The sequence below is a fragment of the Narcine bancroftii genome, chromosome 4 (assembly GCF_036971445.1).
Source record: "Narcine bancroftii isolate sNarBan1 chromosome 4, sNarBan1.hap1, whole genome shotgun sequence".
In the NCBI taxonomy this organism is placed as follows: Eukaryota; Metazoa; Chordata; class Chondrichthyes; order Torpediniformes; family Narcinidae; genus Narcine; species Narcine bancroftii.
The window spans coordinates 14,599,720-14,623,676 of NC_091472.1; the positions used below are offsets into that span (position 1 = coordinate 14,599,720).

At 38.7% G+C, this 23,957-nt stretch overlaps 1 protein-coding gene across 1 annotated transcript in view; it reads right to left on the minus strand.

The window, feature by feature from the left end:
- Positions 1 to 23,957, minus strand: part of wdr27 (WD repeat domain 27) — a 671,431-nt gene that overhangs the window by 586,402 nt on the left and 61,072 nt on the right. Inside the window, exons 13-16 of the mRNA XM_069930793.1 lie at positions 23,768 to 23,845; positions 22,045 to 22,151; positions 4,654 to 4,743; positions 1,158 to 1,279 (exon numbers count right to left, since the gene is read on the minus strand). Of these exons, the coding sequence (XP_069786894.1) occupies positions 1,158 to 1,279; positions 4,654 to 4,743; positions 22,045 to 22,151; positions 23,768 to 23,845 (397 nt within the window). The remainder of the gene's footprint in view (positions 1 to 1,157; positions 1,280 to 4,653; positions 4,744 to 22,044; positions 22,152 to 23,767; positions 23,846 to 23,957) is intronic.

Consider the following 23,957-nt stretch of genomic DNA (forward strand, 5'->3'; position numbering starts at 1 on the left):
TCAATTGAATACATTAGTAAGTTTGCAGATGATGCAATAATGGTGGAATAGCAAATATCAGAGAATACTATCAAAGAATACAACATGATACGGATAGTTACAGATATGGGCAGTGAAAAAGCAAATGGAGTATCATGCAGTAAGACCACATGGGAGTATAGTGTTCAGTTCTTGTCACCTCATTATAGGAAGAATATGGAAGTTGTGGAGAGGGTGCAAAGGAGATTTATCAGGATGTTACCTGGATTAGGAAACAAGTCTCATGAGGCAACGTTAGCAGAGCTGGGACTTTTCACTTTGGAGCAAAGAAGGATGAGAGGAGACTTGATAGAGGTCTACAAGATTATGAAAGGCATAGATAGGGTGAACAGCCAGCACCTGTTTCCCATGGCAGGAATAGCAAATGCCAGAGGACATATGTACAAATTTAAGGGAGGGAAGTTTAAGAGTGACATCAGAGGTGAGTTTTTTTACACAGAGAGTTGTGGGTGCTTGGAATGCCTTTTCGGGGATAGTGGTGGAAGCTGAAACATTGGGGACAGGCACATGGATGAAAGAAAAATAGAGGGCTAAGCAGTGAGGAGAGTTTAGTCTTTTTTTTTAAGGAAGGAATATATGGGTCGGCACAATATCGAGGGCCTGTACTGTGCTGTATTGTTCTCTGTTCTATGACCCTGGACTGGGCTGTCAGAGATAGTGGAGAGTCCTCTGGATGTACACATGAATATAGAGGGATATACATCATGAGCAAGCAGCAGAATTTTAGCCCAATTTGGCATCATGTTTGGCGCAGACATCTTAGGCTGTGTTGTTCTATGTATAATGTTAATTTTTAATTAAATAATTTAATTTTTTAAAAATTCAAATTTAGATATACAGCACAGTAACATGTCATTTCGGCACCAAGCCGTGCCGCCGAATTGAACCCAATCAACCTACAATCCATGATACATTTTGAACAGTGGAGGAAACCAGACTGCACCCCCCCCACCAAGGAAAACCCACGCAGACATTGGGATAACATACAACTCCTTCCAGACAGCATGAGAATCGAACCCCAGTCCTGATCGCTGGTGCTGTAACAGGATTTTGCTAACCATGCTGTTCTATACTAACAACACATGGGTCATACTCCTGAAAAATTGTGATATAATTACCAGCATCAGTGTAGGTGTTGATCCATGTACTGGCCATATCCATAATGACCTATCTTCTGATGCTGTTAAAAGCCATTTATTATTCTGTGTCCAATCCACGCAGTTTACTGCTCCATCATGACCTTCATTAAAGCACAAAATACATCTTGATCATTGCATAAGAGACCACCTACATTTAAATTTCAAACACACGAGAAAACAAAAAGAGAACCTTATTACATGTACGTCACTATGGATAAACTGATTGTAATTGATCATAATTAATGTAATTGATCTGTCTCAATTGTTTTACAATGAGGCCTATAGCAAATAAAATTAAAATCACTCTGGTACATCAACATCATAGGAATTCAGTACAGATGACTAATTTTTGAATATATTAGAGCCAGAAAACAACTTAATCAAAGGGCCAGACGGTTAGCAAAGCGCATGGAAGGCACGGTCAGCATAGCAGATAGTGCAATGGTATTATAGCGCCAACGACCTAGGTTCGAATCTAATGCTGTCCGCAAGGAGTTTGTACATTCTCCCTGTGTCTACATGGGCTTTCTCTGGGTGCTCTGACTTCCTCCCACCCTTCACAACATCGTGGTTGCTGTTTAACTGAGGTATTTGGGCCGCACCGGCTTGTGGTCCAGAAGGCCCTGTCTCAATTTAAAAAACAACAATGAAAGAATCATTGGTTCTTTGAAATTTTTCAAGGTAACATCCAAAATATTTAATATATGAATCCCAGTGAAATATCGTTTAGTTCATTGTTTCTTATTGCCGCTCAAGTCTAGCTCCAATCATTTTTGAAATTGGCAAGAAAAATTCAGAGGAAGAAAGTAGGAAAAGTGCCAAAATAATTTGTTTATACCATAATATATACATTTTCACCATGTTAAAGAGTTTAATAGCAAGATTATCATTTTAAATCTGCATCAGAATAATTTTGATGCATATATACTTTGTATAATATATGACAATAAGCTCATTATCATTATATTGTTTTTAAATAAACTTATTGAGTGCAGATTCATTTAGTCGCTTCCTATCTGTGCTGCCATCTTGTGTACAATATAATACTACTGAAATAAAGAAATGTCAGCATGTGCCCATCATCAGAAATTCTCCAGTCTACTGCAAATCAAAATCACAATTTATTTTCATCCACTGTAATTACAACTGGATATACGCACATCAACACATTTGCCTCCCTCAGACCCTCAAAAGTACACTAGAGAAATGCCTAGTTTCTTAAGAGTCATTATAGTTTGAATTGGTGAAGTTGCAATAGTTCGATTCGCTCCTACATTGTCACATTAATGAATAAACAGGGGACAAAAGGTAAAAAGTGAGAGGGAAGTAAAAAACCCAATTTTGCAAATAAATGGTACAGTATTATCCTTTATGCATGCTTTGTTACAGCATCTCAGGAACAGTTTATTATTACTTAGTTGCATACATGTTGCCACATTGTTGTGAAATTTTATTGGTGGAGATCTATTAAATGATTGTCTAACAACTTCTTTTCCATTTGATATTGAAACAGCATCTTTCTATCTGTTCAATGTTCATTAGAACATACTCATTTCCCAGAAAATTGTTCTTCCAGTCAATAAATTGTACCGACAAAGATGATGTTAAATAGGAAATTGGAAAAAAGTATTCATAGGAAGCTTCCCATTTAAAAAAACTGAGAGTAGGAATTTCATCTTCCCCCAATCCAAATATCAGCATAGAATGGCCCACAAAACTGATGACGAGAATTCAAAAAGAAACGATCAGTTGTATAGTTTTTAAACTTAGCAGTTTAATTAATCACATGTTAAACTCCTGTTTAAAAAGGGTCAAATGTACAAAAGGAACAGAAAAAAAATCTTTCAAGTGCTATGCTTTATAAATGGATGTAAATTTTCAACGACAATACCCAACAGTTTTTAGTTCGAATGTTAAGTACAGATTTTGCACTGGAAATTAAATTTGGGAATGCAGCTAAGTGTTTCAAGCCAATCACCATGAAATTATGCTGAACATGCACAGTACAACTCCGATTATCCGAAATCGGATTATCCGAAATCCTCAGTTATCTAAAAAATATTTGGACCTGGATGCGACGTCTGTTCAGCTCCAAAAAATTTTTTTGATAATTGAGGATTTCTGAAAAATCAGAAATCCTCATTTATCTGAAAAATTCTGAAGCAGAAATTACATTATTTCACCTTCAAAATTTTTTAGATAAATGAGGATATCAAAACTAATCAAAAAGATTATCCAAAATTTTTGGAGCCAAACTGATGTCTCAAGGTAGAAAAAATTTGGAATTCTGGAAAAACTTTTGAGCAGAATTGAGTTTTTGGTGTTGGGGGATTTATCTTACTTTGTTCAGGTATTTTTTTTTAGTGAGAATTAAACATTATTTCATGCTTTAAAAGCCTTCCCTTGTTGTTTGTTGTTGTTTGAACACTGTTACGAGTGATTTGTTGTTGCTATTGGGCTGTTTTTGAGGCCAAATTTGGAGTTCTGTGTACAGTTTTGGTCACCAAATTATAGGAAAGATATAAACAAAATAGAGAGAGTGCAGAGAGGGTTCACGAGAATGTTGACAGGATTTCAGGGTCTGAGTTACAGGGAAAGGTTGTGTAGACTGGGGCTTTTTTCTCTGGAGCGTAGAAGATTGAGAGGGGACTTGATAGAGGTGTTTAAGATTTTAAAAGGGACAGACAGAGTAAATGTGGATAGGCTTTTTCAATTAAGAAAGGGGGAGATTCAAACTAGAGGACATGGTTTAAGATTGAAGGGGGAAAATTATAAGGGGAACATGAGGGGAAATTTCTTTACGCAGAGGGTGGTGGGGATGTGGAATGAGCTTCCGGCAGACGTGGTCGAGGCAGGATCATTGGTTACATTTAAGGAAAGACTGGATCGTTACATGGATAGGAGGGGACTAGAGGGGTATGGACCGGGTGCTGGTCAGTGGGACTAGGAGGGTGGGGATTTGCTACGGCATGGACTAGTAGGGCCGAACTGGCCTGTTCTGTGCTGTAAGTGGTTATATGGTTATGGTTATATGGTTATCTGAAAATATCATTTATCCGGAATACTCCAGTCCCAACCATTTCAGATAATCAGAGATGGACTGTAGTAACATTAAAATGGTTAAACCATTTATCAGATATTCCATGCTCTACCACTTCAGCAGAGATATTAGGCTCTAAATATTTGCAGAAACAAAGAAGAATTAGGATCACTGCATTCTAAATTGCCTGGTACCCACAAGGTCTTGGTCCTGAACAGTTTAATCACATAATAATGAAGTGTTATGCTTTGCCTTGGCATTCATGTATTGGAGAAAATAAAAGCAATGCCCAACTGCAGAAGGTCATCTGTGTGTACCACAGGAATGTAGACAACCATTACCAGGCTTCTAAAATGTACTTACATTTCATGGGTGGAAGGATAGACAACATGCCAATTCTTATACTTTTAATCTTAACCTTTTCATAATTATTACCTTTAAACACTGCTGGGGATCCACCAAGTGAAGCATTATAAACTAGCATGGATTTGTCAGCCAATCCAACAGCAAGTAGCTTTCCATCCCCTAAAAAATAAAAGCAATTAGAAGCCAAATAATTCCTCTATTCTCTGATAAACATGACCATTATAAAAATATTTTAATTTTAATTCGCAAGTTTACAAATACAGTAATATGTTTATACACCAGCTACTTGCACTCCCAACCTACATAGAGGCCCTGTGCATTTAGTCTTGTCTGTTCAGTTAGCTCTGGTCATCCTCCTATAAAATGCTAGTCTCTATGCTAGTTCTCTTGCAGACTTTTTTCAGTAAATATGCATTCCTAGATTTAAAAAAAATGAAAAGAAATGTCATTAATAATTGTTTTTGGAAGATTGTTCTTCTTTCAGGAAATTAAGCAGTTATTGCAAAAGACATAGAAGATAGGAGCAGGAATAGGTCATTCGACCCTTCGAGCTTGCTCCGCCATTCAACGAGATCATAGCTGATCTTAAAGTTCAGTACCCCGTCCCCGCCTTCTCTCCGTAACCTTTAACACCCTTATACTGAAGAAATAGATCTAATTCCCTCTTAAATATATTTAATGAACCTGCCTCTACTGCCCTCTGTGGCAATGAATTCCACAGATTCACCACTCTCTGGGTCAAGAAATTCCTCCTCATCTCGGTCCTAAATGGTTTGCCTATTATCCTCAAACCATGGCCCCAGGTTCTGGATTTTCCCATCCTTGGAAACATCCCATCTGCATCCATTCTGTCCAGTCCTGCCAGAATTTTATAGGTCTCTATGAGATCCCCTCTCAATCTTCTAAACTCCAGCGAGTACAATCCCAATTTGCGCAATCTTTCCTCATAAGTCATTCTTGCCATTCCAGGTATCAGCCTGGTGAATCGCCTCTGCACTCCCTCCATTGCAAGAACCTCCTTCCTTAGATAAGGTGACCAAAACTGCACACAATACTCCAGGTGTGGTCTCACCAAGGCCCTGTACAGCTGCAGTAAAGTATCCTTGTTCCTAGACTCAAACCCTCTTGATATGAAGGCCAACATACCATTTGCCTTTTTAACCACCTGCTGTACCTGCATGCTCACCTTCAGAGACTAGTGTACAAGTACCCCTAGGTCTCTCTGCACTTCCCCATCTCTTAATCTATTGCCATTTATCTGTACATTCCACAGCTGACTCAGTGCAACCACACCTGAAGGGTTCATCACCTGCAACAAATTTGTCAGGGCTACAGTTTAGGACCCTTCGGTGATGGCAGAGAAGCACGTTGATTTTTATGTGAAAACCATTTAGTTTAAGTTTGTAAATTACTGAAAACTGATGGTGAAATGGGAATAATATTTACTTCTATGAAAATTATTGACTACAAAAATTTATCAAAAATGTTAAAATAGACACAATATATTCTGAAATTTAGAAAATCCATCATGTCATCTCCAATCCACCCACAATTGATCACCAACAACCCCTAAAGTCCATGTAGAATGGAAGAAGGTGTTGGGTACACCAACATCTACTTAGGTGTGCTCGAATTCCGAAGTGGTGGGGGCTGTCAGAATCACAGTAGAAGTGCCAACAGCCCCAATAAAGTTGCCAAAAATAGCAAGCTTCTTAATTACTATCAAGGTTGTACAGAAACAAAATACCACAGCACTTTTGCCATTGCGTCTGGAATTTTCCATAAAAGCTGGCTCTCTTAATTTCAATGTTCACAGAAGATGTAGTTACTTTAAAGGATTAAAGTTTTTAATGTGTTTCATATGTGAGTGAGGCAACCTCTGAAAACTTTAATCTTCTTTCATGTGCAGTGTCTTTAAACTGCACAATTTCATGGAACCTCAAATGATCCCTTTACATTTGAGGTTTGCCCCACTCAAAATACTAAGGTTGATAAACATAAAGACCCCTTAAAATGGCAACACAGATGGATAGGGTGGCGAAGAAGGCACAAGGCATGTTTGTCTTCATATGGTAAAAAGTACACGGGTTGGGACAACATGTTGTAACTTTAAAAAGCATTGGTTTGGCCACATTTGGAGTAATATATACAGTCTCTCTAGGAAGGATGTGATGGCACTGGAGTTAGGGCAGAGGCCTGGATTCGAGGGGGAGATTCAAAGAATGAGTTTTCTCTGGAGTGAAGGAGGTTCAGGGTGATCTGATAATATTTAAAATTCTGCACAATAAATTGGGTGGATGGAGTCTTTTTCAGTGGTTAACAATATCAAAAATGAGAGGACTAGGTTTCAGGTTAGAAATAGGAGTATAAAGTTTTAAAAAGGGGACATGAAGTACAAGTGAATTTTGGTATATTGAATCCACGGGCAAAGGGGGTAGAATCGGATGCAATTACTACATTTAAGAGACACTGAGACAGCCCGTTAAATGGGCCAGATGTAGAAGGATATGGTGCTGATTTGAGCAAATGGGATTAATGTCAAGGAAAAAAAGAGGTGACTATCCACATGAAGGCCTGAAGGGGCAAGCTTTCTATGTGTGATATGCACTTTGGGATAAAGATTACAAATATATTAAACTGGTTATGTAATCATTCATCTACAATTAGTTATGCTTATACTTTTTGAAAAATTGCTCCATATGAAAATATGAAAGAAAATAATTTGAAAGAAAATATGAAATAAAGGCCTATTGTTTACAAACAAAAGTTATAATTTAAATGTGCCAAGAAAGAAAACAGGACTTCAATGCAGTCCATTATATCATCAAAATTGGTGGTAGTGTTACGGGGTATGTTAGAATAGTTTGGGGTAAAATATGTCTTTAAAAGAGATAGATTGTGGGGGTTTAGTTGAGGATACACCTCACAAAGACATCTCATTTAAAATGCAAGAGCTTCGTTTGGGCAATAAAGTCCAAGCACAGAGATACTGATTAGATCTTTCAAAGATTGAGTTTGGAGATCTGTAAGAAGTCGTATGGTTTTTACAAGCAGAGAGAGAAAAAAACAAAGTTATTTCTCTTTTAGAGAGGGAAAGGAAGAGGGAGGGAGGAAGAGCGAGAAAGAAAGAGAGGTCAGTTCTACAATAGCTTTAAAGGCTGCAACATGGAAAGCTGACAGGCTTGTTGAAAACCCCATTTCGAAGACAGGTTTTGAGTTCTGAGTTCAGCATGTTCAAAACCCTTCTAGCCCTTACAAGAGGAAATGGCTAGCTAGAGTGTTTCTCCTGAAACAAGGGGAACTCTGTGGTTACCTGGAGGAAGAGGTTATCATTTGGAAAACCCATAATGGGGAAAGTTTCTTCAGCAAGACACTGAACTGGCTGATTGGAGGGAATCAGTTTGTGTGTATCCAACGAGCAACATATTTCTCTCTGAAACCAACAAGAACCTTCCTGAGCAGTAACCATTTAACTTTAAGTACTAGAGCCTGGTGAAGATTCATAAATGTTAAATTCTGTGCAGTGTGAGAATTGCCTGATACCAATGAACTTGGAAAAGTGAAAAGTGAATGAATGGACAGTGAAACAAAGAACTTTCCTGAACAAAAACACATTACATACATGTGCACTGAGAATTAGAAGGGGGTTAATTTAATAGTAATAAATTTAAGATTGGTCTTGTTATTGTGTTTAAAGAAAATTAAAAGCAACTTTTGTTTAAATAACCATTGTCTTGGTGAATTTCTATTGCTCTTGGGTTTTGGAGTCCTCTGGGATCATAACAGTAGACAATGAGGAAGGAAATCTGTTTTTAACGGGACCTAGATCAGTTGGGAAGGTGGGTCAAGGAGTGGTAAATGGAATGCAACTCTTACAAGTGTGAGGTGTGGCACTTTGGTAAGTCAACCCAGGGTAGAGCTTACACAGTGAATGACAGAGTCCTAAAGAATATTGTACAGTACAGAGACCAAAGGGATAGGTATACAGTACAGTGTTCCTTGAAAGTGATAACTCAGATGTACAAGGTGGGAAAGAATGTGTTTGGCACACTTCTTCATTGGGAAGGAGATTAACTACAAAAGTTGAGACACATGATTCAGTGAGACAACATCCAGAGCATCTGTACAGTCCTGGCCACCCAGCTAAAGGAAGAACAGAAATAAATTGGAAAGGATGCAGAGGAGATTCACCTGAATCTTGCCAGATCTTGAGGGCTCAAGTTATAGGGACAGATTGGATAAGCGGGGTCTTTATTCCTTATACAGGGTGATAAGGTGTGATCTAACAGAAGGGGCATGGATAAAGTGAATGCTCACAGATTTTTTCTCAGGGTAGATGATTCCTGAACTTGAGTGCCAAGGTTTAAGGTGACAGGGGAGAGGTTCAAGTTTATTATCATACAATTGTAAAGTACAACTGGATAAAAGTGTGTTCTTCAGTCCTCGGTGTAAAACATGCAAACACATGTATAGACATAGCACACATATTTACAAGCGATTAATATTCAGTGCATACAGTATAGAAAAATAAATAAACATTTATGGCGGCGCACTCTCTCATGGCGAACCGGTCCTGGGTGTAACGCCATGTGGCAGGGCAGCCATGGGAAGATGGCACTGTCAGGGTTTCTCCCTGCCTCAAGTCTCCCGCCCAGCACGAGCATGGGGCAGAAATTATGATGTCACAATGCACGAGGTGACTGAGCTCATGCTGCCGCCCTTAAACAGTCATTAACAACTTTCAGTGTGGTGGTTGAGTCTTTCTACTCATTATTAAATAATACTAGATTCTTGCAGAAACCTGAGAGGCAACTTTTTCCACTCAGAAGGCTGTCTATATTCAGAATAAACTGCCAGAGGAACCTAAAGAAGCATTCGGAATTCTGACATTCAAAAATCATTTGGACAAGTTTATGGATAGGAAGGATTGTAGACTAAATGCAGGCAAACAGTACTAGCCAGAATGCCAACTTGGTCAGGTCAAGGAGCCCGTTCATTCCTGTACAACTCCATGACTCTACTTAATTTAGACCCTAATGTTTTTCTAAGTGCTTATTCTACTGCAGCCGCTACTTTGAAAACAACAGCTTTGTACCTTGTCAGATCCTAGCCCTGTGCTATAGTTCTCTGGCTACATTTATGAGACAAATTAAGGCATATTTGCTCATTTTTATGCAAACACTATTTACTCATTATCCGAATTCGCATTATCAAAATGTTAGGCTATTTTGAAATTTTAATCATTTGAAATTATCTTTCTTTTCTTCTTTGGCTTGGCTTCGCGGACGAAGATTTATGGAGGGGTATGTCCACGTCAGCTGCAGGCTCGTTGGTGATTGACAAGTCCGATGCGGGACAGGCAGGCACGGTTGCAGCGGTTGCAGGGGAAAATTGGTGGGTTGGGGTTGGGTGTTGGGTTTTTCCTCCTTTGTCTTTTGTCAGTGAATTATACTGCAGCTTCTATTGTGATGAAGTTCATTATTTATTTTCCTTAGGCAGTCCCTCAGAATCAAGGATAACTTGCTTCCACTTGTGTGATGGCAGCTCTGAGGTGACAAATGTAGCCACGTGGAGAAACTACAGATTCTTTGACTGATGAGACAAGAGATGAGGGTGGGATGGGCAGGTGTGTACTTTGTTAGAAGATGAAATCCTTCTTACCATTGAATGAGACCTCTATATCATCCTGAATGCTCCTTTGCCACTGAGCATTTAGGACCAGGATCAGCAAGGAGAATGCATTTTACATGGTGCTCATTAACACATCCTTGAATCTTTTGCTCTGTTTGCCTTGTAAACTCTTCTAATAATTGGAGATTAGAGAAACATAGAATAGAGTGTCCACTGCACGAGTCTAGCATCAGCCATACAAACCACATAACCTTTGGATTGTAGTTAAATGTATATAATGAGACCCTCAATGTTGGGTATGTTGGCCTGGGAGAGGGTGTTGATAGTAGAAATCATTAATTTTTAATTTCCTTTTCACCAGAGAAAAGGACCTTGGTCAAGGTGTGGTCAGAAAAGAACAAGCTTATATGCCATGAGGAAGTTGAGAAAGAGGAGGTGCTGAATCATCTTAAAATCTTAAAAAAACATTAGGATTAATAAGTCTCCAGGCCCAGATGTATCTCAGGTTGCTATGGGAATGGACAGAAGAGATTGCTGGGATTTGGCAATGATCTTTGCGTCCTCTTTGGTGTTGGAGAAGTGCTGGAAGATTGGAAATTGACAAATGTAGTTCCTTGTTTAAGAAAAGTAATAAGGAGAATCCAGGAAATTATCCAGGATTCCAGTGAGTCTTACATCAGTGGTGTGCAAACTATTGAAGAGATTCTTATGGACAGGATCTACGAGCATTTAGAGAAGTAGTCTTCCCAGGATAGTGAGAATGGTTTGTGAAGGGAAGGGCATGCCTCATGTGCCTAATCGAGTTTTTGTTTGAGGAAGTAACAAAAGAAATTGATGCAAGTAGATGTGGTATATATGGATTTTATGAAAGCATTTGACAAGGTCCCCCATGAGAGTCTCATTCAGAAGGTCATGAGGCATGGGATTCATGGAGTCTTGGCTGTGTGGATTCAGAATGGGTGTAACTGTAGAAAGCAGGGAGTGGTAGTGGACAAAAAGTATTCTATCTAGAGGTCAGTGACTGGTGGCGTTCTGGGGCCCCTGCTCTTTGTGAATTTTATAAATGACCCGGACGAAGAAATAGAGAGATAGGTCAGTACGTTTGCAGATAATACCAAGCAAGGTTGGAGATGTTGTAGATAGTATTAAAGGCTGCAATAGGCTACAACAGGATATAGATAGGAGAGAGTTGGGCGGAAAAGTGGCAGATGGAGTTTAATCCGGATAGTGTGAGGTGATACATTTTTGTATGTCATATACTTGAAGGCAGAGTACATGGTTAATGGTGGGAGACTTAACAGTGTGGAATAATAGAGGGACCTTGGGGTCCAAATACATAGCTCTCTTAAGTTCACCACGCAGGTTAATAGGACAGCCTATGGTATGCTGGGTTTCATTAATCGGGGGATAGAGTTCAGCAGTGGTGAGGTAATATTGCAGCTCTATAAAGTTCTGGTTCAGATCTGGTGACCTCATTACAGGAAGTATGTGAAAGCTATGGAAAAGGTGCAGAGATTTACCAGGATGTTGCCTGAACTGGAAAATATGTTTTATGAGGCAAGAGTAAGCAGAGCTAGGGCATTTTTCTTTAGAGCGAAGAAGGATGAGAGGCGACTTAACAGAGATCGACAAGTTTATGAGAGACAGAGATAAGGTAGACAGCCAGCATATTTGCCCAAGGTGGTAGTGGCAAATACCAGAGAACAACTGTACAAAGGGAGGAAAGTTTAGGGGAGACAGTTGTGGGTGCCTGGAATGCATTGCCAGGGGTGATAGTGGTGGATGGAACAACAAGAGCAGTTAAGAAACTCTTAGACAAGCACATGGATGAAAGAAAAATGGAGGGTTATAAGATAGGGATGGTTTAGTTTTTTTTTTGAGTTGGCAAAACATTGCGGGCTGAAGGGCCTGTACTGCGCTGTAATGTTCGATGCTCTAAAGATTTTGCATTGAACAGCATTGATGCTATCTTTCAATGCCTTCAAGTGTCAAGTTCAGGGATCAGAATTAATGGAAAGGCAAGAATCACAACTGGTCAATATACAATGTGTTTCTTGGTAGGTCTAAGGTAGTGGTTCTCAAACTTTTTCTTTCCACTGACATACCACCTTAAGCAATCCAAATACCGTAGGTGATCTGTGATTAGTAAGGGATTACCTAAGGTGGGATGTCAGTGGGGGAAAAAGGCTGAGAACCACTTCTCTAGATGCAATTGTTACTGAAATATTTTGCTTGATGTTGTTACACTCTTTGGTCTGACCATCAATATGAACAAGGCTGAAGAACTCCATCAGTCCATGCCAAACACCAACACCATAGAACCAAAAATCACTGTTGACGACACACAGCTGAAAAATGTAAACAGCTTCAAATACTTGGGGAGGATCTTCTCAAGTGATGGATCTTTGGATAAAGAAATTGACTCCAGGATCAGCCAGGGCCAGCCAGGCTCCGGGGAGGCTGCATACCAGAGTGCTCAATCAACACAATGTCTGCATCTCTACAAATCTGAAAGTCTACAGAGCTATAGTCATCCCTTCTCTCCTATATGGATATGAGACCTGAACTCTGTACCAACGTCACATCAAACAACTGGAGAAATTTCACATGCATGCCCTCCGTTCCATCCTTGGCAAGACCATATCTCCAACTTGGAGGTCTTAGGTTGTGCGAAGTCCACCAGCATTAAATCTTGATCATCAGAGCCCAGATGCGGTGGGTGGGACGTCATTAGAATGGACAACCACCGTATGCTTCGTCAGCTGCTCTATGGTGAACTGGAGACCGGAAGCGCTGTAAAGACATTGAGAAGGAAACCCTAACCTACTGTGACATCCAGTCAAGAGAACTAGATGCTGCAGCAGCTGACAGAATTCACTGGCAAGTCCTGTGCTATGAAGCCTACATCAGTTTTGAAGACAGGCGCTGCAAAAACTAATGACGAACCCTGAACAGCGTCACAAAGCAGTAGCCAGTTATTACAATGGACTTCCAGTGCCCCCATTGTGCTAGACTCTGCGCTTCCTGATTGGGACTGCAAAGTCACCTTCATGTCCACAGATGAACTGCACAACATGTCTTCTTTGAATCGAAGGACTACCAGTACTTCAGGTGGTATGTATGTGAGTGGGGTGGGGGGAGAGAGAAGGTTGAAAACCACTGCTCTAGACCCAATTTGTTAGTGAAATATTTTGCTTGAGAAAAATTGTCATTGGCCCATTTCCTTTGAAGTTATGAAACCGTGCACATAACAAGTCAATTAGGCACAATTAAAACAGTGGTTTTCAAATGTTTTCTTTCCACTCACATACTTAAGTAATTCCTTACTAATCACAGAGCACCTATGGTATGTGAGTGGAAAGAAAACATTTGAAAACCACTAGTCTAAGGTCTTGATCAACAAATACCCTTTGCTTCAAATGACCAAAGGTTGTGCTGACACGAAGATGTGTTGAATTTGATCATTAATGCCTACCCTCACCAAGAGGCGACTCCTGAGGTTCTGGAAATGATCAATCTTTCTTGGGTCTTTTTTGTTGAAGGCCAGTGTTTGTAGTGGAAAGTATGTGGAGGGACTTGTAGATGTTGACTGTGAGATTTATCCTCTGGTCACAACAGCATGGATCTCAGTTTCTAAGGTTCTCTGCATACTGAAGTAACAAATTCAATGCATCAACAGTCTTTATTGAATAGTGAAATGACTATTATTGAATTGTTGTGCAAGCATGGTATCCCTATGATGTCAAGCTAATGTGACTGAATATCACAAAGTAGTAAAGAAAATCAAGTGGCTGGAAACTGAAGTTTTACTTCCATTTGCTTCGCTTTATGCAACACAGCAAAGGAACCTGTTCAAAATAATTTTAGTGCACCTTCACTGTGTACTAGTTCTGTTTATTTCATTGGGTCCAAAAATCTGACAGCTCCAGAACATCCACGTTTCAAATAAGAATGAGATTAGGAACATTTTTCCATGAAGAAAATGACATCACCTTATGCAAAATGACCCAATGTTTTGGAAATGTCAAAAAAAACAGATTGATTTTAATCTGGCTGACAAAATCAATCTGCATTACTCCCACACCTCATTCATTTAACAGGATAAATATATAATCCAATATTAGTTCAGTTTTCCACAAAAGTTTCCTGCATACTTCAGACACAAGGAATTAGTAAAATATAAACAACTGAATGTCGTAACTACTTTAATGTTGTTGCAGTAGCTTTGTTCTTTATCACAGATTTCATAAATGAACTCTGTTACTATGTTTTCTATTTCAGTGTTTGAGGAAAGCATCTGTACAAGATTTCATGTTTGTTAATTCATCTGGATCAATCAATTTATTTTAATTGAAGGAAAAATTTGCAGATACTGGATGTTATGTTTTGTAGGACATAATGTTAATATCTCTTATTGCACTCTTGAAGTTTGCTGCCTAGATTCTGCAGGATAGCCAATTGAGTGATGGTATCTTCTGGGTTAAGTAGGCACCCTCCTTCCTCAGTGTTTCACTGACAGACCCACGACACCTCCAGAGGATTCAGCTGTGAATCCAGGCGTCCTGCGCTCACCCCCAAGATACCATTCACTCACTTGGGGGCCCAAATGCAATCCTTTCTCTTCATCCAGAGCCACTGACTACCATTTTCAGCAGCTATGGAGAGGTCTTTGCCAGCTTTTCGGTGTATCTTTTCTCCCACTCCCAGCTCCTGGAGTAACCTTGATGTCAATGTGGCTACAAATCTTCTGCAGCCTACTTCAATCTAAATCTAAATCAAAAGCAGAATGCTGAAAGTACACAAAAGTGTCACAATTTTTATTTTAAATTAGTTATTTTGCAGGAAAAATGTAACCCTTTCTCACTATAAAACTAATTCATACAGCACATCTCATTATTTGCGTAGATTAAATACTTGTCTGCATATGTATTGTTTATCTGTATAGGCACCATGACTGGTTATGTGCCTGCATGTTTTGCACCGTGGACCGGAGAACAGTGTTTCATCGGATTGTACTTATACAATCAGATGACAATAAACTTGAATTGAATCCCAATATCCCCAATATTAAAACATTAAGTAATCAACCACTTTGAAAAGTGCAAATGTAATGAGCTTATGGCGCATAGGTAGGCACCATTGATCCAAATGAAAATCAATACTTCTGCCTGAATCAGAATTATGCCACCTTACAGTGAGAATCTCCAAATAAAAATATTTTTAAGACATCTTTGAACACAAATATTACAATCTTTCTGAAATTAAACTACAAAGCAGTGAGAAAATAGTTCCATTTTTAAAATTTGCAGTTTAAGATTATGAAGTCAATAAAAATCAATGTCTTTATGAAATCAATAATTTGCTTCAAGTTCAAGTTTATCATCATCTAACTGTACATATATAAACCAACGAAACAATGTCTCTCCAGACCAAGGTGCACGCATAAAAAGACAATACCCAGTATACAACAATCATTTAAACAATCGAAGCAGACATATCAACATAACAATTACAGCACGGAAACAGGCCATTAGGCCCTTCTAGTCCGCACCGAACCAAACACCCCTTTCTAATCCCACCTCCCTGCACAATGCCAATAACCCTCCATCTTCTTCTCATCCATATACCTGTCCAACCTTTTCTTAAATAATACAATTGACTCCGCCGCCACTATTTCTCCCGGAAGATCATTCCACACAGCTACCACTCTCTGAGTAAAGAAGTTCCCCCTCATGTTACCTCTAAACCTCTGCCCCTTAATTCTTAACTCATGTCCTCTTGTTTTAAACTTTCCTCCTCTTAACGGAAATAGTCTATCCACATCCATTCTGTCTATCCCTTTCATAATCTTAAATACTTCTATCAAATCCCCTCTCAACCTTCTACGCTCCAAAGAATAAAGACCCAATCTGTCCAATCTCTCCCCATACTCCAGATGCTTAAACCCAGGCAACATTCTGGTAAACCTTCCCTGCACTCTCTCCACTCTGTTTATATCCTTCCTATAATTAAGCGACCAGAACTGCACACAGAACTCCAAATTAGGCCGCACCAACGTCTTATACAATCTCAACATCACCTCCCAACTCCTATATTCCATGCAATGATTGATAAAGGCCAGCATACTAAAAGCCTTCTTCACCACCCTATTCACGTGAGTTTCTACCTTCAGGGAACGATGTACCATCACTCCTAAATCTTTCTGCTCTTCTGTATTCCTCAATGCTCTCCCATTTACCACATATGTCCTATTCTGATTCTTCTTACCAAAATGAAGCACCTCACACTTATCAGCATTAAATTCCATCTGCCATTTTTTAGCCCACTTTTCTAAGCAGCCCAAATCCCTCTGCACTCCTTGAAAACCTTCTTCATTATCCACTATTCCACCTATCTTAGTATCGTCTGCATATTTACTAATCCAATTCACCACCCCATCATCTAGATCATTAATGTATATAACGAACAACAATGGGCCCAATACAGATCCTTGAGGCACACCACTGGTCACCGGCCTCCAACCTGACAGACAATTATCCACTACCACTCTCTGGCCTCTCCCTTTCAGCCAATGTTCAATCCATTTGACTATCTCAAAATTTATACCTAAAGACTGCACCTTCCTAACTAACCTTCCATGTGGTACCTTATCGAAGGCCTTACTGAAGTCCATATAGACAACATCCACTGCGCTACCCTCATCCACATTCCTAGTCACCTCTTCAAAAAATTCAATCAGATTGGTCAAACATGACCTTCCTCCCACAAATCCATGTTGAGTGCTCCTGATCAGACCCTGTCTATCCAGATGTTTATAAGTACTATCTCTAAGAATTTTCTCCATTAATTTACCTACCACAGACGTCAAACTTACAGGCCGATAGTTGCCAGGCTTCCTCCTTGAACCCTTTTTAAATAACGGAACCACATGCGCAATGCGCCAATCCTCCGGCACTATCCCCATATCTAATGACATTTGAAAAATTACCGCCAGAGCCTCTGCTATTTCCTCCTTCACTTCTCTCAATGTCCTGGGGAAGATCCCGTCTGGTCCCGGAGACTTATCCACCTTTATATTCTTCAAAAGCCTTAAAACTACACCTTTTGTAATCTCTATATTCCCCATATTTACCCAATTTGCTTTTTTTATCCCACATCTCCCAATATCCTTCTCCTTAGTGAATACCGAAGAAAAGAAACTGTTCAATATCTCCCCCATTTCTCTAGGTTCCACACACAGTTTTCCACTCTGATTTTCTAAGGGACCAATTTTGTCTCTAGCTTTCCTCTTACCATTAACATATTTGTAGAACTCTTTTGGATTAGTTTTCACCCTGCTTGCCATAGTTTTCTCGTACCTTCTTTTAGCTTTCCTAATTCCTCTCTTAAGATTCCTCTTACATTCAATGTATCTTTCAAACATCTCCTTAACTCCATGCTTCTTATATCTAATGTACGCCTCCCTTTTTCTTCGAACCAAGTTTCCAATATTCCTTGAAAACCACGGCTCTCTCAAACCTTTTGCCCCTCCTTTTAACCTAACAGGAACATAAAGCTTTTGCACTCTCAAAATCTGATCTTTAAAAGACTTCCATCTCTCTACTACATCCTGCCCATAAAACAAATTGTCCCAATGCACACCCTGCAAGTCCTTTCGCATCTCCTCAAATCTAGCTTTTCCCCAATCAAAAACCTCAACCCTTGGCCCTGATTTCTCTCCTTCCATAATGACATTGAAGCTGATGGCATTATGATCACTGGACCCGAAGTGCTCGCCAACACTAACCTCCGTCACTTGACCCATCCCATTTGCCAACAGTAGATCTAACACTGCTCCTTCTCTGGTCGGCACCTCTACATATTGTTGTAAAAAACTATCTTGCACACATTTCACAAACTCTAACCCATCCATTCCTTTCACAGAATGTGTTTCCCAATCTATATGTGGAAAATTAAAATCTCCCATAATTACAACCCTGTGCTTATCACAAATATCTACTATCTCCCTACTGATTTGCTCCTCTAGGTCTCGGTCCCCTCCGGGTGGTCTATAATACACCCCTACAAGTGTAACCTCTCCTTTCCTACTCCTCAGTTCCACCCAAATAGCCTCCGTGGATGTGCCCTCTAATCTATCCTTCCTAGGCACCGCTGTAATATTTTCCCTGACAAGCAATGCAACCCCACCTCCTCTTGCCCCTCCGACTCTATCACACCTAAAACAACGAAACCCAGGGATATTAATAGTTGGATGGCCAAATCCAGAGTGGAGGCTTTGAGCAACGCTTCTGTAATTACCAGTTGTAGCCAGTGTGCAGCAGCCCTCCATTTCCCTCTGATTCAGATGCAACTGCAGGTAATCTAGTTTATTTTCAAGAGATCATTCATTTGCAAGTCAAATTTTTGGGAGCATGGGCCTGGATGGATTCACTTTGAGTCGTACACAAATAGCAGCATGCTTCTGTTTTGTTGCCCACCATTTCCACTTCGTCGAGTTGCACAATATTTCCAACAACCTATTCCCCGAGTTTCAGAAGTTGGTTTCAGCTTGGTGTTAAGGTTTGCTGCCTTAAGTCATGTTTGCACAGTACCTTCATAGTCTGGTCTCCAGATTGTCAGTCATATACATTTTAATTATAAAATCTAAAGATATTTCTCATCATATTTTTCTTTTGACTAATGCCCTTGACATTTGTGAAGTTGCCGTTCCAAAACTCTGCCACTTACAGTATTCCAACTTATTTGTCATTATTCAGGTATGAGCTATACCAGTCAGTGCCAAGAGGTAGCAATCTAATGGCTTTCACATCTACATATCTATATTCCAGCAGAAACCACGGCATAAAGATCAGGCTAATAATCTTAGATGACTCTTCTCTCCTTGACCTGAGCACTGCCATTTTCAGCGGCACTGCACTGAGATTTATAGATGAGCTAAATCAATGTAAATCTTGTCAACAAGGCAAATCAAACTAAATTGGCAGGGAAGAAAATGTAAATGTTAAAAAAAAATGCTTTTTATGCTGCTCGTGTTCAAAGGTGACGCCCTCCCTGAGTGTTTGAAATGGATGCCACTAAAAAGACAACTCCTGCAAATTTTCAGTTCTTGAAATTTCTCTCTGACATTTTTTTCCACAAGGAAATTAGGTAAATATTTCAAGTGATCAACTTTCATCATAACTAGGGAAAATTAGAAATCAAACACATTTTAAGTTAGCAGAGAAGAAGGGCTGAAAAGAATGCCTGTGATTTGGTGGAAAGAGAGAGTGAAATTAAAGAAAGATGGTGGGATCTTAGATGTTATTTTTGGGCAGTTAATATTCGATATATTATTCAGATAAACCTGAATGCCCTCATTGACAGCTTTGGAATTGAAATTTGTACAGAGATATTCATTATCTTCCTTATTGGGAGCTGTTCTTCCTTCTACAATTGCTAAGATTAGTAGATACACCTTTAACCCAATACTTACATTATGGATTTGGTTCCAATTTCACAAATTTTTTTTATTTAATTTTTTTTTAAATTTATCTAGAATTATTTATCTCAACTATTATTTCTCATTGTTTATAATGGATCAAGCCTTTCTTTATGGAAAACCAAAGGAATTGTCTATTTTTCAGATCTGTTTATAGATGAATGTTTAATGTCTTTTGATATAATATCTAACAAATATGATATACCTAAGTCATAATTTTTTTTAGATATTATCAAGTTAGAAGTTTTTTGAATAAGGTCTTACCTAACTTTCTAAATCATATCAACCTGATTTGGTTGATACTCTTTTTCATTTGAATCCTTCCCATAAAGGTTTAACAGGTAACATTGACAATAATCAATTTCTAATGATAAAATTAGAGGAGTTTGGGAATTGGAACTTCAGTCACTTCTCCCAGAGGAACTTTGGGAAAAGATTTTCAAAAAGGTTAATACCTTTTCATTATGTGCTCGACACACATTGATTCAGTTTAAAATGGTACATCGAGTTCAAAGGTCGAAAGATAAATTGGCCCGTATCTTTCCTAATGTTAATCCTATGTGTGATAGGTGCAAATCAAAAGTGGCCACACTAACACATATGTTTTAGTTTTGCTCTGTATTGGAGAAGTATTGAACAGATATTTTCAAGACTTTGTCCACTATACTGGGTATTAGATTGCAACCTATTTTTGGAATTCTAGTTCCAGAAGTGGGTCAAGTTTCCACTTCTGAACATCGGGTTGTAAACTCTACTACACTGTTGGCCAGAAGAGCCATTTTATTTAAATGGAAAGATCCTAATTCACCTACTTTGATGCAATGGTTCTCTCCAGGTAAGTCATGTTGAAGTTCCACTTTTGATTCCTCTTAAATTTAAAGAGACTTGGTGCCCTTTTAACATAAAAACATAACATAACAATTACAGCACGGAAACAGGCCATTAGGCCCTTCTAGTCCGCACCGAACCAAACACCCCTTTCTAGTCCCACCTCCCTGCACAATGCCCATAACCCTCCATCTTCTTCTCATCCATATACCTGTCCAACCTTTTCTTAAATAATACTATTGACTCCGCCGCCACTATTTCTCCCGGAAGATCATTCCACACGGCTACCACTCTCTGAGTAAAGAAGATCCCCCTCATGTTACCTCTAAACCTCTGCCCCTTAATTCTTAACTCATGTCCTCTTGTTTTAATCTTTCCTCCTCTTAACGGAAATAGTCTATCCACATCCATTCTGTCTATCCCTTTCATAATCTTAAATACTTCTATCAAATCCCCTCTCAACCTTCTACGCTCCAAAGAATAAAGACCTAATCTGTCCAATCTCTCCCTATACTCTAGATGCTTAAACCCAGGTAACTATTTGTGAAATTATAAACTATTTTCACAAGAATTCACTTTGACTTTACCTTCCAGACTGTTTTGGATTTCTGTGGATTTTTTTTAATTGACAAAGACCAGATACATAGTTTGTATCGATTTGTTGTAGTGAACTCCCAATTTAGGCTGCCAAGCCCTTTTTTTTCCTGCTTTTTTTTGTTTATTTTAGTAGGTTAGATGAGGTTTTAATAACAATTTTCTTTTTTTTTTAATATTCCAAATTGAGGAGAAAGGGATAACATTGTTCAATATGTTTTAATGTTAAACTTTGTTTTATGTATTGCAATACATTGATGTTTCTGCTTTTACTATTCAAATTCTGTATTCTATTTTCCTCATGTATTGTTTACTATAATATGTTTAATAAAAAGATTGAAAAAGAGAGACTGAGTTAAGAAAGAATGGATTTGCTTGCTGACAGTGGATGGCGAATCACAAATCTCTGCATGAAGGATATGAAAATAGAAAAAAAATGAATGAGGATAGAAATGTGGGAAAAGAAAAGCTGGACTGTAAGACATAAAACACTGAAGTCACTGGAAACCAGAAATAAAAGTAAATACCAAAAATACTAGTGATCAGGTAGAGACAGAAAAACTGTTTGCATTACAGGTTGATGAACTTTCAACAGAGTGTGTCTATCTGTATTTGTGTGTACCTCTGCACCATCCAGCATCTGGTTATCAATCACAAGCAATGGTAGTTATAACACAGCGAGTAAAGGTCAAATTATTCTCCGGCAAAAATATAAGACTCAATCCAAAGAGAAATAAAATAAACTCAAGTGCAACATTTTTTCCCACCTCCCACACTTAAGCATCTGTGATCCCAACAATTTAAAATCCAGAGAATCAATACTTGCCTTCACATAGATTCTTAAGAGCCATCCAATGTTCTGCTTTAATTCAATTTAGAAAACATTTAATTCACTATATTTAGAAATGATTTCCAATGAGATATCTTACCTGAGTACTGCATAGAGCAAATTGGTGTTGGTTGGTTTGAAATAATAACTTGTGCACCAAGCTTGCTTGGTGCCAGACTGTCCAGTGGGTATTCTTTGGAAATTCCCCTATAGCAAATCATAGCATTATCACTCTGCAACATATATTCAATTAGAGAACAAGAACATTTTCCATGTAAAACATATTTTAGTTCTTCCTGGATACCAACAATGGAAACACTAATTTTCCCCAAACAAACAGAAAAGCACGGAAGGAAATTTGAGCAAGGATAGGGGTGGAAAACACGATATCAGAAGTTGCCTGTATCAAGATTTAATTCATATTCAGTTCCAACATTGGACTCGGCATGGACTAGCTGGCAAAAACAAATTCATCACTTTCTTTCCATCCATGAATAATTTCATCCCTTGCAGACAGCAACAAAAGAGCATCAAACATCACCCCTCTTTGAGCTGGCATGCTGAGAATTCCACATTGGTGAAATTTCTCAGTTATTGCAATACAATTGTCTAGTGTGACAGATTATTTTATATTGTCTATAGATATGTTTTAAAGGAGATAAATTGTGGCAGATTTTTTAGTTTAGGTCACATACAAACACTTCAAAACAGATCTCATTTAGAATGCCAGAGCTCTGTTCAAGCCAGACAGTTCAAGTTCCAAGTGCCTTTTCACAAACTTTGAAGAAGGACTATAAGGACTTAACAAGTAGGCGTTAATTAGACATGCTGTGGAGTAATGGATTATTGTTTAGGAAAGCGAAAGGTGAATGAACTCAGAAGATTGGGTCTGGTGCAGTTTGCAGTTCTAAGAGGGTCATGTGGTTTTCTCTAAGTGAGAGAGAGAGAGAGAGAGAGAGAGAGAATTCAGTTCTACAGTTCAGCAGTAGCTAGGACTGGAACATGACAAGCTGGAAAGCTTGTGGAAAAATCCCATTTTGAGGACGGGTTGTGAGTTCTTAGTTCAGCCTGGTCAAAGCCCTTGTGGTCCACACAAGAGGAGAGGACTGGCTGTCTAATGTTTCACTTGAAATAAGGGAAACAAAAAGGAACTCTGTGGTGACCTGAAAGAAAAAAAGAGGTTCTCATCTGGAAAATCCTAATGGGGCAAGTTTCTTTGGCAAGACACTGAAGTGGCTGATCTGAAGGAATCAGTTGTGGGTGTCCAACGAGCAACAAATCTCTCTCTGAAAACTGACAAGAACCTCCCTGAGCGGTAACCATTTACCTTTCAAGCACCAAAACCTGGTGAAGATTCTGTGCACAGTATAAGAATTGCCTGATACCAGTGAACTTGGAGGAGTGAGGAGTGAGATTGGACTGTAAATTAAATAACTTTTCTGAACTTACATACATGTGTCCTTAGGATTAGAAGGGGGTTAAGTTAGGTTAAGGTTAATAAATTAAAGTTTGATCCTGATTTCATGTTTAAAGACAATTAAAAGCAACTTTTGTTTAAGTCACCATTATCTTGTTGAATTTCTATTGGTGCTGGGTTTTGGGGTCCTCTGGGCTCATAATGATTGATGCAGCAACAGAATTTGGAATATTTGCATTTACAAAATGCTGGACTTCCATGATGACACATTTCCTGCAGAATATTTAGAGGAATTGCTGAAAACAGAAATCAATCAACATCCTTTGAGAATGAATGGCATGAGAGCTCCAATTATTTTATAGCCATGTTCCAAAATTGAAGACTTCTTTTAAAATATGTTTCTTACTTGAGACTGTTATTTTTTTCTTTCTTGATGGACCTGGCACCTTTTGGATGATTTAACTTTGGTGTGAACATGTTGACACTGCAACAAAATCATGAATATTATAGTTTTGATATCAAGACAAAAGTCAATTAATCTACATTTAGTTAAAACAGAAATTGAACTTTTAAACTAATTATTCTGTATTGATCTT